Source organism: Mizuhopecten yessoensis, unplaced genomic scaffold (assembly GCF_002113885.1).
Source record: "Mizuhopecten yessoensis strain PY_sf001 unplaced genomic scaffold, ASM211388v2 scaffold11051, whole genome shotgun sequence".
Classification (NCBI taxonomy): Eukaryota; Metazoa; Mollusca; class Bivalvia; order Pectinida; family Pectinidae; genus Mizuhopecten; species Mizuhopecten yessoensis.
The window spans coordinates 186,915-203,779 of record NW_018408854.1 but is presented as its reverse complement, the minus strand read 5'-3'; the positions used below and the strand labels follow the sequence as shown (position 1 = coordinate 203,779).

The 16,865-nt window shown below is 36.8% G+C and overlaps 1 protein-coding gene across 1 annotated transcript; it reads right to left on the bottom strand.

The window, feature by feature from the left end:
• Positions 1-1,382: 1,382 nt before the first annotated feature.
• Positions 1,383-16,055, bottom strand: LOC110465078. Its single transcript, XM_021520658.1, has 7 exons — positions 15,484-16,055; positions 12,923-13,102; positions 12,491-12,662; positions 11,711-11,987; positions 5,985-6,098; positions 3,662-3,907; positions 1,383-2,106 (listed from the first exon to the last, which is right to left on the bottom strand). Exons 1-7 carry the CDS (start codon positions 15,641-15,643, stop codon positions 1,834-1,836), a joined length of 1,422 nt encoding a protein of 473 aa, XP_021376333.1. The 5' UTR covers positions 15,644-16,055; the 3' UTR covers positions 1,383-1,833.
• Between the last annotated feature and the right edge of the window lie 810 nt (positions 16,056-16,865).

The following is a 16,865-nucleotide window of genomic DNA, read 5'->3' as shown; positions in this document are numbered from 1 at the left end:
TAACTTGTCAACATTATGACGGCTGTGAGAGAATTTTAGCAAGCATTTCAAACTGAACATCAAGGATATTAACTTCATATTCCTTACTATAAAATTAATATCAATATCGAAACATTTCAACACCGAGTAAAATACTGAGAATCAATGTTAGGTGTAGTACTTTACTTATTATACCTCATCGATATAACATTAACATTAACTTGTCCGATATATTTATATTGATCACATGCCGGGGAATTAAAATCCCGGGTTTTTCTCATGCGCTCGAATTTCCTCGGTCATATTTTACTTATTCAGAGCCAATTTAGAGAAATGTGCTAGAACAACCAGACTGAAACAGACGACAGCAATGAATAGTCGTCTTGAACATCTTCACCGTTGCGGGTTTCATCTTTATTTTATTTGGTATATTACAGTGTATAATATGTATTATCCTTGTGGTAGGAAATTAAACGTATAACAAACCAAGTTAACTACTCGTCCTACGTATAACTTCACCTTATACTTTCTAGTGACTCAAATTTCTTACAATTCGCAATCCTCAGTAAAAAAAAACCACCTGTTATTATTAGAAAATGTAAACCCATGTTAATTAAGTAAACTTATGGCGATAACGAAACATAGATGATGATAATAACGTGTATGGAAGTAAATACTCTTAATATAAGAATAGCAAAAAACATGTACACATTATAATTCTTTCATTTGCAATAATTCAAATACTGTCATTGTTATGTTAACTTACCAGGGGCGAGTATATATAGGCTTAGCCGGCTCTTAATTCCGATTTTTCAAAAGAATAAAATATGAGGAAATCGAAAATTGAGATTTGTATTCATGACTATAAGTACATTGTGCTATTTGATACACGTAACTCAAAACATCTTCCTAAATAAAAATCAAACTATTCATCCTGGTTATATATATTACATGCGCATTCGAACGTTGTCAAAGATGATATGTGTAAAACCTTATCAAATTACGTCAACCGAGCTGAAAGTACCCCATATTTTCTTTCATCTACGCTGATGAACTATAACCGGTGCCTATTGCGATCTGATTGAGATCTAACATTGTTAGAACGTTTGTGAACGACACGATTTCCAGGATTGGATGGAAATATCGTTACGGTTTCCACGTGTGGTTTAAGAAACCCTGACCAGGGTGTTCTTCCGGAGCACATTGTTTCGCCTTTACAGACATTGTCAAGGCCACCCGTATGTTTCGCTGTCTTCTACGTTGCTGTAGTTGTCGTAATACATCACGTGAACATTGGAATCTCCCCCGAATTTCATTGCTCGAAACGGTAAGTATTCAATTAATTCAATTAAGGCTACAATGTAATTCTGTTTTGTAAAATATATTCTAAGAAAGTTGAAATAAATACAAAACACAACTTTTATTCCAATGACAACTACATGTACATCACACATTTACACATTTGTTAAAAAAGGACACGATCCACTCAGAAACATGTATTCTACAAAGACATGCTGTACATATACACATTGTACGATACATAACTGTATCCACCGCCGCAAAATACATTCTCAACAATTCAGGCCGCTTATAGAAAAGCTCGTCTGAGTTGTTCCGAAGGAGTGCAAGACATGGATTTCTGCCGATCACGAATTAGATGGTTGTACTGTATTTGCCTTTGCATCTGTTGAAAAAGTATTATGCCAGATACTGATAAGACATATCAGACCTTCTCTGACAGATACGATAGTCCAATCCTGTCGAAAATAAATGACGTAAGTAATTAACGTAAATAAGGTAAGAATGTTATCAGCAGTGAAAATACTACTTTACAAAGTTTTAAAGAGTACATTTTCATAGTAAAGAGTCCACATACATCCATTCCACTATACGAGGAGGTGGAAGCAATTTACAGTAAACAATCCCCTCGGCAGGGATGGGTGACGTCCATGACACCGAAGTCACGTGCAGAACGTTGTCCCGGTGCTCCACAACTAGTGGCTGCTGTTCCCATTCGGGTTTTGATCTTGCCACGATGTCATCATGGAACATGATACCGGAGTGAGTCTCGTCAAATCGCTTTCTTGTAATATTTTGAGCCGAATTGTAGGTGTAAACAAACGATGCCTATAAAATGATAAAACAAGGTAAAACAAGTAAAGAAAAGCGGCGTGATATAGTGTCTACGAGAATCGTATTTCTCTGCATGGACTAAGGGAGGTAACTGTATCTTCAATACGATTGATACACAAACAATGTACGTATTAACCGACGTTTCAAGACCGACTGGTCCCTTTGTCAAGCACTCAGTCAAAGCTTGACCAATGGTCCAGTCAGTCTTAAAACGTTGCGCCACGTTCAATCCGTACATTGTTTGTGTAAAAAGTAAAACTTTGATATCGAGGTAACTGTAACGAAATGTAGTTCAGTGTGCCACTCCAATATAACGAACATCGCCCGACAGAAGACAATATACACCAAGGAAGTCTGAGAGAGGTACACAATTGAAACAACTAACAGATTGGAGAGGGTTGGTTAAGTAAACTAACCTGACATATCATACCTATATGATCAATATGATATGGTCATAAACAATAGAGACATGGCATATAATCCTAGGTATATGAAGTATCTACACCATGTTTAAATACAGCCTCAATTCATTTGGATGTATACGTGATTCCATATATATATATTTCAAAATTTTTAAAATACATTAAAAAAGGTAAAAAGATACATTTCTATCTTTCATTAAGATCTTTAAATGACAAACGTGTCATTCAATCTGTGTTTAAAGATGTCTCTATTGCACTAAAGATATCTATGACTTAAGATCTCTCTATTACACTAGAGATATCTATGACAATTAAGATGTCTCTATTACACTAAAGATATGTATGACAATTAAGATGTCTCTATTACATTAAAGATATCTATGACAATTAAGATGTCTCTATTACACTAAAGATATCTATGACAATTAATGTGTCTCTATAACATTAAAGATATCTACATTGTATGACAATTGAGATGTCTCTATTACACTAAAGATGTGTATGACAATTAAGATGTCTCTATTACACTAAAGATATGTATGACAATTAAGATGTCTATATTACACTAAAGATATTTATGACAATTAAGATCTGTCTATTACACTAAAGATATCTATGACAATTAGGATGTCTCTATTACAATAAAGATATCTCTGACAATTAAGATGTCTATATTACACTAAAGATATCTATGACAATTAAGATGTCTCTATTAAACTAAAGATATCTATGACAATTCAGATGTCTCTATTACACTAAAGATATGTATGACAATCGAGATGTCTCTATTACACTAAAGATATATATGACAATTAAGATGTCTCTATTACAATAAAGATATCTATGCCAATTAAGATGTCTCTATTACAATAAAGATATCTATGACAATTAGGATGTCTCTATTACACTAAAGATATCTATGACAATTAAGATGTCTCTGTTACATTGAAAATATCTATGACAATTAAGATGTCTGTATTTGCTTTATAAATTTAATTTTCGTTTGAAACATCTCTATAGTATAATATATTATTGTGCCAAACCCTTTCGTTTTCCTGGTTTGCCATAAGTCGGGTGCAATGAATAGGAATATGGACTGATGACGTACAATATAACACCTGACTTACATAATTGATGTCTCGGCAAGTCTTGATGTTCCCATTTCCAGAGGTATTAGATAGGACAGTCTGTAACCGCTGGGCATTAAATAACTTTGATTTAATTTCCAGTAGTTTAGGAGTAGCAGGGGGCATGTCGTCATCCCTGACGCCATCGTCTGAGTACACCATTTCAGAGAAGGTGAATATAGTTACACTACCATCCAGCTGTTCCATCAAAGCGGGTTCAAGGTTCCTGTTCACGTAGCTCTGCACCTGAAATAATAACACAACGATCACCGTCTGTCCAGTGTTTGATTGATATAGCGTTTGAGTATTAAGAGTTAAAATGTGCTTGTCAGCTAACAAAATCTCTTGTCAGAACATAATTAGTTTTCAACAATGAAATGGGTTTTTTGCTCATTTAATTTTACAAAAGTTTGCAATGAAATGCAAAAACAAAAATAAAAAAATTGTATAGTTAAGGAAAATTATCTTTCATATTATACAGTTTGTATTGAGATATGATAAGATTCCGTGTACTTCTTAGATGACAAATGAGATTTTGTCTCTTCTCGCGCGCATCAGATGCTACATTTTTTACCTTAATACAATACTATAAACCACCACCCGGTATATCCATGTACAACATAGGTTCCGTTTGGATTTACACAAGTTAAGTTCTAACTTGCTGTGTAATATGAAAAATCAACGTCTACTAATCGAATATGTATATCGAGTTTCTTTACGTATAGCCACGTTTTGTCGTTTCTGTAAATACCAAATAGTTTTAATCATTTGTTTATCTGTGTCATTGTTATTTACAGTTAGCAGTCGTAGCTCTGTGTGTGTTATTTTTATTGAGAGGCAGAAGTTTTACCTGACCTGTTTATTTCTACTTAATATTGTTTAGTCCTGTTTCTATAATTGAGTAGGATGTTTTGTAAGTACAATGTATCTTAAAAAGTGATTTCATGTTATCTGATGTTTTTACGAAAAAGATTAATTTGAAATCGTGCCTATCACATTTAAACGAGTTAGTTTCAACACATAGCCGAAATCTTCTTAGATGAGAACTATGTAAACACCGTAGTCTCTAGCTGTTTTGATAACTATTCGAGTTGAAGACAATCCACAACTGCTCCAGATTAACTGGTGATGATGTAGGCTTTAGAAGAAATAACGATAACAAGAGCTAGCGAATTACTACTATCTAAGGGTGCGTACACGAACCGCTTGTATTGCTAATAGGAATATTTTATAAGTGGGGATCTTTGTCAGAGGTTTGATAGCACATTCAATGTGCTTTTACTGTTCTCTTTTAATAATATTTTCACAAAGAAGTGTTATTAATACAAAACATATGTAGGACGGAGCGTACCATACCATTACCATCGGTAGATAGGCCCAATCTAATTTGATAACATTAATAACTTCCTATAAATATCCCGAACCAGAGTCCGGATTTAACACAGGCATCATGCTTAGAGGTTCCGGAATTACATTATTTATTGTACATGGAGTTTCTTGTGGTTTTTATTCCCCAATAATTCTGTTTACATTTCTTACATGCTTGTTTTGCGAGTCATCGTGTACCACGGCCACGAGTTGCACTTGAGTTGCATTGCGCGGGTCGCGGAGCGATACGTCTATATTTCCCAGTGAGAGTAAAACTTCTAACCGCGGGTGTGGTCCGGCAGTAAAATGCCGATAAACGTCAAAGCGTAACCTGTGCTCCCGAGAATAGCATTCAACCAATTCAGGTCACAACCTGACCATGTGACACTGGGACATTTTAATGATTAACTTGTGGTTTTACATACATGGGTAAAGAAGAAATAACGATAGTGCAGACAAAGACTTTTGTAACTAAACATTCTAATGTCTTATCGTTAACTGTAAAAGGAAATTAAAGAGTGTAATTCCCCTGCAGATTCGGGATGACAGAATTTACCTCCTCCACCACGCTGCAGATTCTTGTATATAGATATAGATGAAATCTCTTGCCAAAAATTGAGGAAAATAGGTTTAAAGTACATTCATTCATGGTATAAATCGATCTTCTTGCTTCACTTTGTCGCATACTTTTCTTGTCGCTACTGATACCTACATATGTAACAACAATTCCGTTGTAGCTCACCCCTCACAAACTGTTCAGTTTATTGAGGTTAATTTCTATAGTGGCATTGACTAGATATATAAGAGCCCGTTGTGTGTGACATACAGATAGATAGACCTATGTTGTAAAACCACCAGGAAGGCTACTAAACGTATTACAAGTATACAGTTTTCCGGATGATGTCCTTTCAACTAATTGGATAATATACAACGTAAGTGTTGTTAGTCATCTCACATGTATCTTCGCAGAATCGGGCCCCAGTATCCCTGACAACCAGATCTGAGCATACGTCACCCACGTTGACTTCAAGGTCGAATCTAAGGTCATCCTCTTAATATCCATAATTGGCTGTAAAATGACAAGTGAAATAAATGTTAAACATGACCATAGCCATTGCGGGGTGAATTGGTACAACGTGACAATACTCCGACTGCAGGGTGAATATATAATTCGTGACAATACTTCAGTGTTTGGTAAATGTGGAAAACGTGACAATAAGCCAGATTGCGGTACACGTGAAAGATGTGACATTACGACACTGTGTGTGGATTGCGATGAACGTCGAAAATGTGGCAATACGTCAGAGTGTGTAAATAAGTCCAATGTGACAATACAACAAAGTGTGTAAATGTATATAACATGACAATACGACAGTGTGTAAATGTATAAAACGTGACAATACGACAGCGTGTGTTAATGTGTAAAACGTGACATAATGACAGTGTGTAAATGTAGAAAACTTGACAATACGACAGTAAGTGTAAATGTAGAAAACGTGACAATACGACAGTGTCTAAATGTGGAAAACGTGACGATACGACAGTGTGTAAATGTGTAAAACGTGACAATACGACAGTGTGTAAATGTGTAAAACGTGACAACACGACAGCGTGTGTTAATGTGTAAAACGTGACAATACGACAGCAAGTGTAAATGTAGAAAACGTGACAATACAACAGTGTCTAAATGTAGAAAACGTGACAATACGGCAGTGTGTACATGCGTAAAACGTGACAATACGACAGTGTGTAAACCTGTAAAACGTGACAATACGACAGCAAGTGTAAATGTGTAAAACGTGACAATACGACAGTGTGTAAATGTGTAAAACGTGACAATACGACAGTGTGTAAATGTGTAAAACGTGACAATACGACAGCGTGTGTTAATGTGTAAAACGTGACATAATGACAGTGTGTAAATGTGTAAAACTTGACAATACGACAGCGTGTGTTAATGTGTAAAACGTGACATAATGACAGTGTGTAAATGTAGAAAACTTGACAATACGACAGCAAGTGTAAATGTAGAAAACGTGACAATACGACAGTGTCTAAATGTGGAAAACGTGACGATACGACAGTGTGTAAATGTGTAAAACGTGACAATACGACCGTAAGTGTAAATGTAGAACTAAATGTGGAAAACGAGCAAGTGTAAATGTAGAAAACGTGACAATACGACAGTGTCTAAATGTAGAAAACGTGACGATACGTCAGTGTGTAAATGTGTAAAACGTGACAATACGACAGCGTGTGTTAATGTGTAAAACGTGACACAATGACAGTGTGTAAATGTAGAAAACTTGACAATACGACAGTGTTTAAATGTAGAAAACGTGACGATACGACAGTGTATAAATGTGTAAAACGTGACAATACGACAGTAAATGTAAATGTAGAAAACTTGACAATACAACAGCAAGTGTAAATGTAGAAAACGTGACAATACGGCAGTGTGTAAATGTGTAAAACGTGACAATACGTAGAAAACGTGACAATACGGCAGTGTGTAAATGTGTAAAACGTGACAATACGCCAGTGTGTAAATGTGTAAAACGTGACAATACGACAGTCTGTGCAAATGTGTAATATGTGACAATACGACAGTGTGTGGTTATGTGTAATACATTACACTACAACAGTGTGTGTTAATGTGTAAAACGTGACAACCCGACAGCAAGTGTAAATGTAGAAAACGTGACAATACAACAGTGTCTAAATGTAGAAAACGTGACGATACGACAGTGTGTACATGTGTAGAACGTGACAATACGACAGTTTATGAATCTGTAAAACGTGACAATACGACAGCAAGTGTAAATGTGTAAAACGTGACAATACGACAGTAAGTGTAAATGTGTAAAACGTGACAATACGGCAGTGTGTGAATGTGTAAAACGTGACAATACGGCAGTGTGTAAATGTGTAAAACGTGACAATACGGCAGTGTGTGAATGTGTAAAACGTGACAATACGGCAGTGTGTAAATGTGTAAAACGTGACAATACGGCAGTGTGTGAATGTGTAAAACGTGACAATACGGCAGTGTGTAAATGTGTAAAACGTGACAATACGTAGAAAACGTGACAATACGGCAGTGTGTAAATGTGTAAAACGTGACAATACGTAGAAAACGTGACAATACGGCAGTGTGTAAATGTGTAAAACGTGACAATACGCCAGTGTGTAAATGTGTAAAACGTGACAATACGACAGTAATACAACAGCAAGTGTAAATGTAGAAAACGTGACGATACGACAGTGTGTAAATGTGTAAAACGTGACAATACGCCAGTGTGTAAATGTGTAAAACGTGACAATACGACAGAGTGTGTAAATGTGTAAAACGTGACAATACGACAGTGTGTGGTAATGTGAACCGTGACAATACGACAGTGTGTAAATGTGTACACTGTAAAACGTGACAATACGACAGTCTGTGCAAATGTGTAATATGTGACAATACGACAGTGTGTGGTTATGTGTAATACATTACAATACAACAGTGTGTGTTAATGTGTAAAACGTGACAACCCGACAGCAAGTGTAAATGTAGAAAACGTGACAATACGGCAGTGTGTAAATGTGTAAAACGTGACAATACGGCAGTGTGTAAATGTGTAAAACGTGACAATACGGCAGTGTGTAAATGTGTAAAAAGTGACAATACGACAGTGTGTAAATGTGTAAAACGTGACGATACGACAGTGTGTAAATGTGTAAAACGTGACAATACGACAGCGTGTGTTAATGTGTAAAACGTGACATAATGACAGTGTGTAAATGTGTAAAACTTGACAATACAACAGCAAGTGTAAATGTAGAAAACGTGACAATACGGCAGTGTGTAAATGTGTAAAACGTGACAATACGGCAGTGTGTGAATGTGTAAAACGTGACAATACGGCAGTGTGTACATGTGTAAAACGTGACAATACGACAGTTTATGAATCTGTAAAACGTGACAATACGACAGCAAGTGTAAATGTAGAAAACGTGATAATACGACAGTGTCTAAATGTAGAAAACGTGACGATACGACAGTGTGTACATGTGTAGAACGTGACAATACGACAGTTTATGAATCTGTAACACGTGACAATACGACAGCAAGTGTAAGTGTAGAAAACGTGACAATACGACAGTGTCTAAATGTGGAAAACGTGACGATACGACAGTGTGTAAATGTGTAAAACGTGACAATACGATAGCAAGTGTAAATGTAGAAAACGTGACAATACAACAATGTGTGTTAATGTGTAAAACGTGACAACACGACAGCAAGTGCAAATGTAGAAAACGTGACAATACGACAGCAAGTGTAAATGTAGAAAACGTGATAATACGACAGTGTCTAAATGTAGAAAACGTGACGATACGACAGTGTGTACATGTGTAAAACGTGACAATACGACAGTTTATGAATCTGTAAAACGTGACAATACGACAGCAAGTGTAAATGTAGAAAACGTGATAATACGACAGTGTCTAAATGTAGAAAACGTGACGATACGACAGTGTGTACATGTGTAGAACGTGACAATACGACAGTTTATGAATCTGTAAAACGTGACAATACGACAGCAAGTGTAAATGTTGAAAACGTGACAATACGGCAGTGTGTAAATGTGTAAAACGTTACAATACGACAGTGTGTAAATGTGTAAAACGTGACAATACGACAGTGTGTACATGCGTAAATCGTGACAATACGACAGTGTGTAAATGTGTAAAACTTGACAATACGACAGTGTGTAAATGTGTTAAAAGTGACAATACGACAGTGTGTAAATGTTTAAAACGTGACGATACGACAGCAAGTGTAAATGTGTAAAACGTGACAATACGACAGTGTGTAGATGTGTAAAACGTGACGATACGACAGCAAGTGTACATGTGTAAAACGTGACAATACGACAGTGTGTACATGCGTAAATCGGGACAATACGACAGTGTGTAAATGTGTAAATCGTGACAATACGGCAGTGTGTAAATGTAGAAAACGTGACAATACGACAGGGTGTAAATGTGTAAATCGTGACAATACGGCAGTGTGTAAATGTAGAAAACGTGACAATACGACAGGGTGTAAATGTGTAAATCGTGACAATACGGCAGTGTGTAAATGTAGAAAACGTGACAATACGACAGTGTGTAGATGTGTAAAACGTGACAATACGACATACGACAGTGTGTAGATGTGTAAAACGTGACGATACGACAGCAAGTGTACATGTGTAAAACGTGACAATACGACAGTGTGAAAATGTGTAAAACGTGACAATACGACAGTGGGTAAATGTGTAAAACGTGACAATACGACAGGGTGTAAATGTGTAAATCGTGACAATACGGCAGTGTGTAAATGTAGAAAACGTGACAATACGACAGGGTGTAAATGTGTAAATCGTGACAATACGGCAGTGTGTAAATTTATAAAACATGACAATACGACAGTGTGTAAATGTGTTAAACGTGGCAATACGGCAGTGTGTCTAAATGTATAAAACGTGGTAATATGGCAGTGTGTCCCTTATGTATAAAACCTGACAATACAGCAGTGTGTAAATATATAAAACGTGACAATACGACAGTGTGTAAATGTGGAAAACTTGACAATACGACAGTGTGTAAATGTGTAAATCGTGACAATACGGCAGTGTGTAAATGTAGAAAACGTGACAATACGACAGGGTGTAAATGTGTAAAACGTGACAATACGACAGTGGGTAAATGTGTAAAACGTGACAATACGACAGCAAGTGTAAATGTGTTAAACGTGACAATACGACAGTGTGTAAATGTGTTAAACGTGGCAATACGGCAGTGTGTCTAAATGTATAAAACGTGGTAATATGGCAGTGTGTCCCTTATGTATAAAACCTGACAATACAGCAGTGTGTAAATATATAAAACGTGACAATACGACAGTGTGTACATGCGTAAATCGGGACAATACGACAGTGTGTAAATGTGTAAATCGTGACAATACGGCAGTGTGTAAATTTATAAAACATGACAATACGACAGTGTGTAAATGTGTTAAAAGTGATAATACGACAGTGTGTAAATGTTTAAAACGTGACGATACGCCAGCAAGTGTAAATGTGTAAAACGTGACAATACGACAGCGTGTGTTAATGTGTAAAACGTGACAATACGACAGTGTGTAAATGTGTAAATCGTGACAATACGGCAGTGTGTAAATGTATAAAACATGACAATACGACAGTGTGTAAATGTGTTAAACGTGGCAATACGGCAGTGTGTCTAAATGTATAAAACGTGACAATACGACAGTGTGTAAATGTGTTAAACGTGGCAATACGGCAGTGTGTCTAAATGTATAAAACGTGGTAATATGGCAGTGTGTCCCTTATGTATAAAACCTGACAATACAGCAGTGTGTAAATATATAAAACGTGACAATACGACAGTGTGTAAATGTGTAATACGTGACAATACGACATTGTGTGTTAATGTGTAAAACGTGACAATGCGACTGTTTATGAATTTTGTGTGTGTGTGTATGGGGTGGGGGGGGGATATCATACTATTTTGAAATGATGTGTCTCTTTAATGCTATCTGTTTGGGTGGTTTTTTACGTTATAACCTATAATCATATTGAGAAAAAGCAACCGGAAGTTGTTATTTTTCTTATATCAGGTTATCCATACCTGCAGTAGTGTTAATGTTTTCCGCGATGCTTTCAGCAATGATGACATGCTCGAACTGTCCTGATCAACAGTTTTCACCAGGAATGTCGATGTAATTTGTGATATTGTATCTATTGCTCTATCTATCGGTAGATCCGAATAAACGTCGGCCATCTTTAAATTTTCCGGAAGTTCGCCTGTGATAAGTGACCCATGATTGACCCCTTCTAAAACAACAATTGGACTCCTCTGTAGCAAGGATTCCTCGTCATTACCATCGCCAACATTAATATTGTCTCTGAAATCACAATTTTAAAGAACATTCAAGGGGAAATGTAATACTTTATTTACAATTTGATGGTCAATAAGTTTAATGAATTCTTCAATGATTTACATCTTAAAAAAATAGGTTATGTAATTTGTCAATAAACTTGTTGCAACGGAGAGATAATTTCAGGACATCTATCAGAACAACCCGTCACAGAGGTACTTGTTCCCTATATGACGTTAAAATAATAAGAACCTCAAATCATAAATCACCAATAATACATGTATTTTAAACCAATCATCTATCACACCTGCAAACAATGTATTAATCATTTTGAGATATTGTTTTGAAACCTAATTTTATTTTTTAACAAAAGAATAAGCCACAAGAGCAACATCTCATTCTTCTTGTCAGAAAAAGCGCTTCAAACTTCATGGTAAAGCGAAATATTTTAGTATGCATTCTGGGTCATTGCAATTAATTTGCTATTTAAGTACTATAACTATAGAGTTTGAAAGGTCTGAGTGTCTTACATCAACATGTCGGCAATATGTGTGATTCTGTTGACTCCGTCTAGATCCCCTGAGATTGTGAGAATCGGAACTGGGAATGTGACCATCTGGCCCTGCCGCAGGTATGAGTTATAGAGCAGGATACCGTCCACTTCCGCTGGGTAAATACTTGCATACAACTGTACTGGGAAACCTGTTAAACAGAGGCATGGGTTATTCCTGGCACTTCAATTTCAGGGTGAAAAAAGTTTGGCATTCAAAAGATAGAAAAAAATAATTCTGTTATAGGTACATAGCGTAATGTCTCGAAATGTAAGAGGTTCCACTACAATGTATTAAAAGTATTCCGTTTCGTCCTTTTGCAAAATTGTTGTACTACTTTGACATGCAAATGAAGTAATGAAATGTATGTTAAATAGATATAGTTAAACAAAAATGCTCGACATAACATACCGGATGTGCCATGTCCAGCAAGGAAGAGGTCATATGCGCCCCCATTCAATCCTTCCTCTCGTAGTCTATCCCTAACGCTCCACACGATTGCCGGAATGTCCTCGAGACGTGCCGCCTTTCCGTGGAGGTCTGCTAGCACTGACCACGTTCGGTATGGACTCTTCTTCTGGATTGTCTCTCCTGGTTAAAGATACACACTCACATGTTTACATTCTTCAATTAGTGTACCTTTTGTAAATGACCTCCCTGAAATACAGGTTGTGTTCAAAATGCCTCCCTCCCGCACAAATCATAATATCGACGACCATGACTGGTGACCTTCTCGATGTTATTGCACTGAGAACTGAATTATACCTCGACATTATACTGAATTATGAATAAAATATTTCAATGAGTAGATTAAGGAGAGAAATAACGAAGACAAAAGGAATGTCCATGCATGTATTCACAGAACACGATATAAATTAATGAACAAGATACAGGTACAAACAACGTTTGTTTTCAAGGAAGAATAAGGAAACTCCTTCCGTGTTAGAATAGAGTTACGGATTCGTATACACATAGGAATATCGGTTAATCCGTGACCTTGTTTGATGGGTTAAGGGGTTGTAAAAATATGATACATTCCCGACCCTAGGTCTAATAACAGGGGCCGTATGTTGTGTGGTCGAGTAGAAATGAAAGTCATTCCCTCTCATTACACGATCTGTGATGACAGGGTAACAATGCCTCTCAATATAGTTTATTTTTAACCCAGAGTAGATGAATGTATGCGAACACCTTGAAAAGGGCCATTGCTATTTAATGAAACCTGATGGGGTCGACTTCCGTCCGTGTCACCTCGTGTTTAGAGCCGTCACGCCACTGATTCTGTGAGTGTACCATAGCTTTTCACAGGCACTCGTTATATATATAGATGTCCTTGTCTTTTATGGTACGTGTATCGCCATTATTGTATTATTGCTAGATTATATTTGAAAGGGTGTAGATAAGCACATCGTGATATAACTAATGTTGAACATTAATGATTAAAAAAAAATCAATGAAATACGTATATATTCTAACATCACTGATACACAGTAAAATCGATTCTAAATAAAAATATATATACTATTATCAAGATCCTGTGTCCGCAGAATGAGAGGTTTAGGCGATCCTGCCATACCACGTGAACTATATATACCCGTTTCATCTCCTCTTACTAGATCATTAATCATGGCGGACACGAAGTTATTTCTCCCGGCATTTCTACTACCTCACTTGACACGTAAATAAGATACTCTGAAATAGCAAACCAATGTTTTAGGACATCTCGTCCACAGGATTAACAACTAAAAAATAACCACTAATGTTTGTAAAGTGCTTGAGCACCACGACAGGACGTTGTGTCTGTCCTTCATACAAACCGTAGCGACTGTTAATTAAAACAATTATAATGTAGAGAGACAACTCGACCAGATACTATATGGACAATTCGGCACACTTTTGTTCCCATTTATATAGTGTAAACAGTTCTGATGTAAATTTTGGAATTAAGAAAAACGAATAATGTTTTTGTAATTTAAATACATATTGGAACATGTATATGAACGAACCGAGCTTTATCAGATCTGCGATCCCACAAATACCTGATGGTAAGCAATGTCGGGGATGACTGACAGAGGAGAAAGATTCTAATATGCTCGTTTCCATGCAGGCCACGTAATAAAACTCATCTTTCAGAAAATAATCAACATATATATAAATAATGACACCAACCCATAACAATATCATAGGTTGAATACAAACACATTTTCTGCAAGATGGCATGTGTATAAATATCCAGGGAAAACGTAAAATGTGCAAAAATGCAAAAAGCGAAAAATACCTATACATGTAACAATGAAGATCGCATATATTCACATCATTTAATACACAAGCACGTGGATACATAACTTAAAATGTCAAAAAATTAAAATATCAAAAATGAAACGGTTAACTTAGTGGTGAAGAGCTAATGTTGTAATAGTTGGCTATGTTTACATGAGGTGTTTATCGTTACGGTCATATGTTAGACAGTGAAACGGCAAATCAGATATACAAGTACTGATAAATCGTCTAAACCTTATCGAGTTTACACAGCGGAGACACATTTATAAACATTTAACACAGTACAGCGAAATCCAAAGTTATTTCTGTCGACAAAATATCACTTTCTGAAACCAACGTACGTAACATGACCGACGGAGAACTTTAGAGTATACGAGTTTTTTGGGGCATTTTGATTCTGTATCCATTATCTGAGGATATAGCGGTATTCATTGGTTAGGTAGAGCCGCGAGGTTGGCCGTACCTAAACACAAATTTGTATCTTTAACACTATAAGATTCTGAACAGAGCTCCTCTTTTTCTTATGTTTGTTTTATAGCACATTCTAATGACACATACATATTACATATGTATTCGCGACAAGCAAAAACACAAAACAGTTTATAAAAGATATGAACAGTTGCAATCATTTATAAAATAATGATTTAAACAGAATCAAAGAATTATCAACTTTTCATCCTGTTTCACCTTACCAAACTGTTTGTACAGACTATTGTCCACTCCAGCCTCCGGAAGAATGACCACAACAACTGTCCTTGCGAGTGCGACCCGGGGGGTCAGGAATATATGGCGACCCTCCCCGACCCCCACAGTCATTAGGAGATACAACAATATACTGACGCCTCCCCGCATCCCTGCTCCAGTGGCTGATGGCTAATGTCACGTGGAAGGGCACGGCATTTACACGTTAAATTCCAGGGCGGGACGACCGCTGTACAAGGCGAGTGACAACCGACAGGAACGCGATATATAATGTCAGCTGAAATTGGTCGTAGCGGAGAAAATTGATGTTCGGCGCCTAGCGTACATTTAGTATAATTATCTCCCCTTCTTCTCGGCTATTTTATTTTTTACAGACCTGCATATGTGTATGTCATAGTAAGTCCAGCCTCTCCAACGACGAGGACAGTTACAACTGACTAACCCACTTTGATGACTGAGCTGATATCTGCTAAAATTGCATGAGATACGTTAACGTAGTACGTACGAGCTGAGGGCGAGTGCATTCCTGGTAACGGGTGTTATTAATACAGCGTGTATGTGGTACTCTCTCTCACTCACTCTCTCACACTCAAACAACACACATACTCATGTCAAGAGGAAGCACACACTTAGCATCTTTGAAGAGAGTAAGGATGGTAAACAAGCTATTTGTGTGGCGTTTGTAAGGGTATCACGCTCTATTTTACACTCCAGTGGAAATTATCGCTATTCATTTATTACAAACAGTTTAGTATAATTAAATGTACCATCGTAACTCAAAACACCTGTCATCAAACAGGGACCAGGTTACACTGTTCATCTTATAACTCACATTCTCTTTATCGTTTAGGTATTTAATGTATCATAAACTTATCCCTGTGTTCTGTGCATTTACTACCGTATAACAAATTCACTTCTGTATAACACAGTCACCACTGTATAACACACAGAAACCTCTGTATAACGCACAGTAACCTCTGTATAACACAAAGTAACCTCTGTATAACACACAGTCACCTCTGTATAACACACAGTCACCTCTGTATAACACACTGTCACCTATGTACAGCACACAGTCACCTCTGTATTAGACACAGTCACCTCTGTATAACACACAGTCACCTCTGGATAACACACAGTCACCTCTGTATAACACACAGTCACCACTGTATAACACACAGTCACTTCTCTATAACACACAATCACCTCTGTATAACACACAGTCACCTCTGTATAACACACAGTCACTACTTTATAACACACAGTCACCTCTGTAAAACACACGGTAACCTCTGTATAACACACAGTCACTTCTGTATAACACACAGTCACCTCTGTATAACACACTGTAACCTCTGTATAACACACAGTC

Coding starts and splice junctions, on each gene's coding strand:
- LOC110465078 (XM_021520658.1), bottom strand. CDS start 15,643: ATGCGGGGAGGCGTCAGTATATTGTTGTATCTCCTAATGACTGTGGGG. Junction 13,103..15,483: donor TAGTCTGTACAAACAGTTTG/GTAAGGTGAAAC, acceptor ATCTTTAACCAG/GAGAGACAATCCAGAAGAAG. Junction 3,908..5,984: donor CCGATTCTGCGAAGATACAT/GTGAGATGACTA, acceptor TTATTATTTCAG/GTGCAGAGCTACGTGAACAG.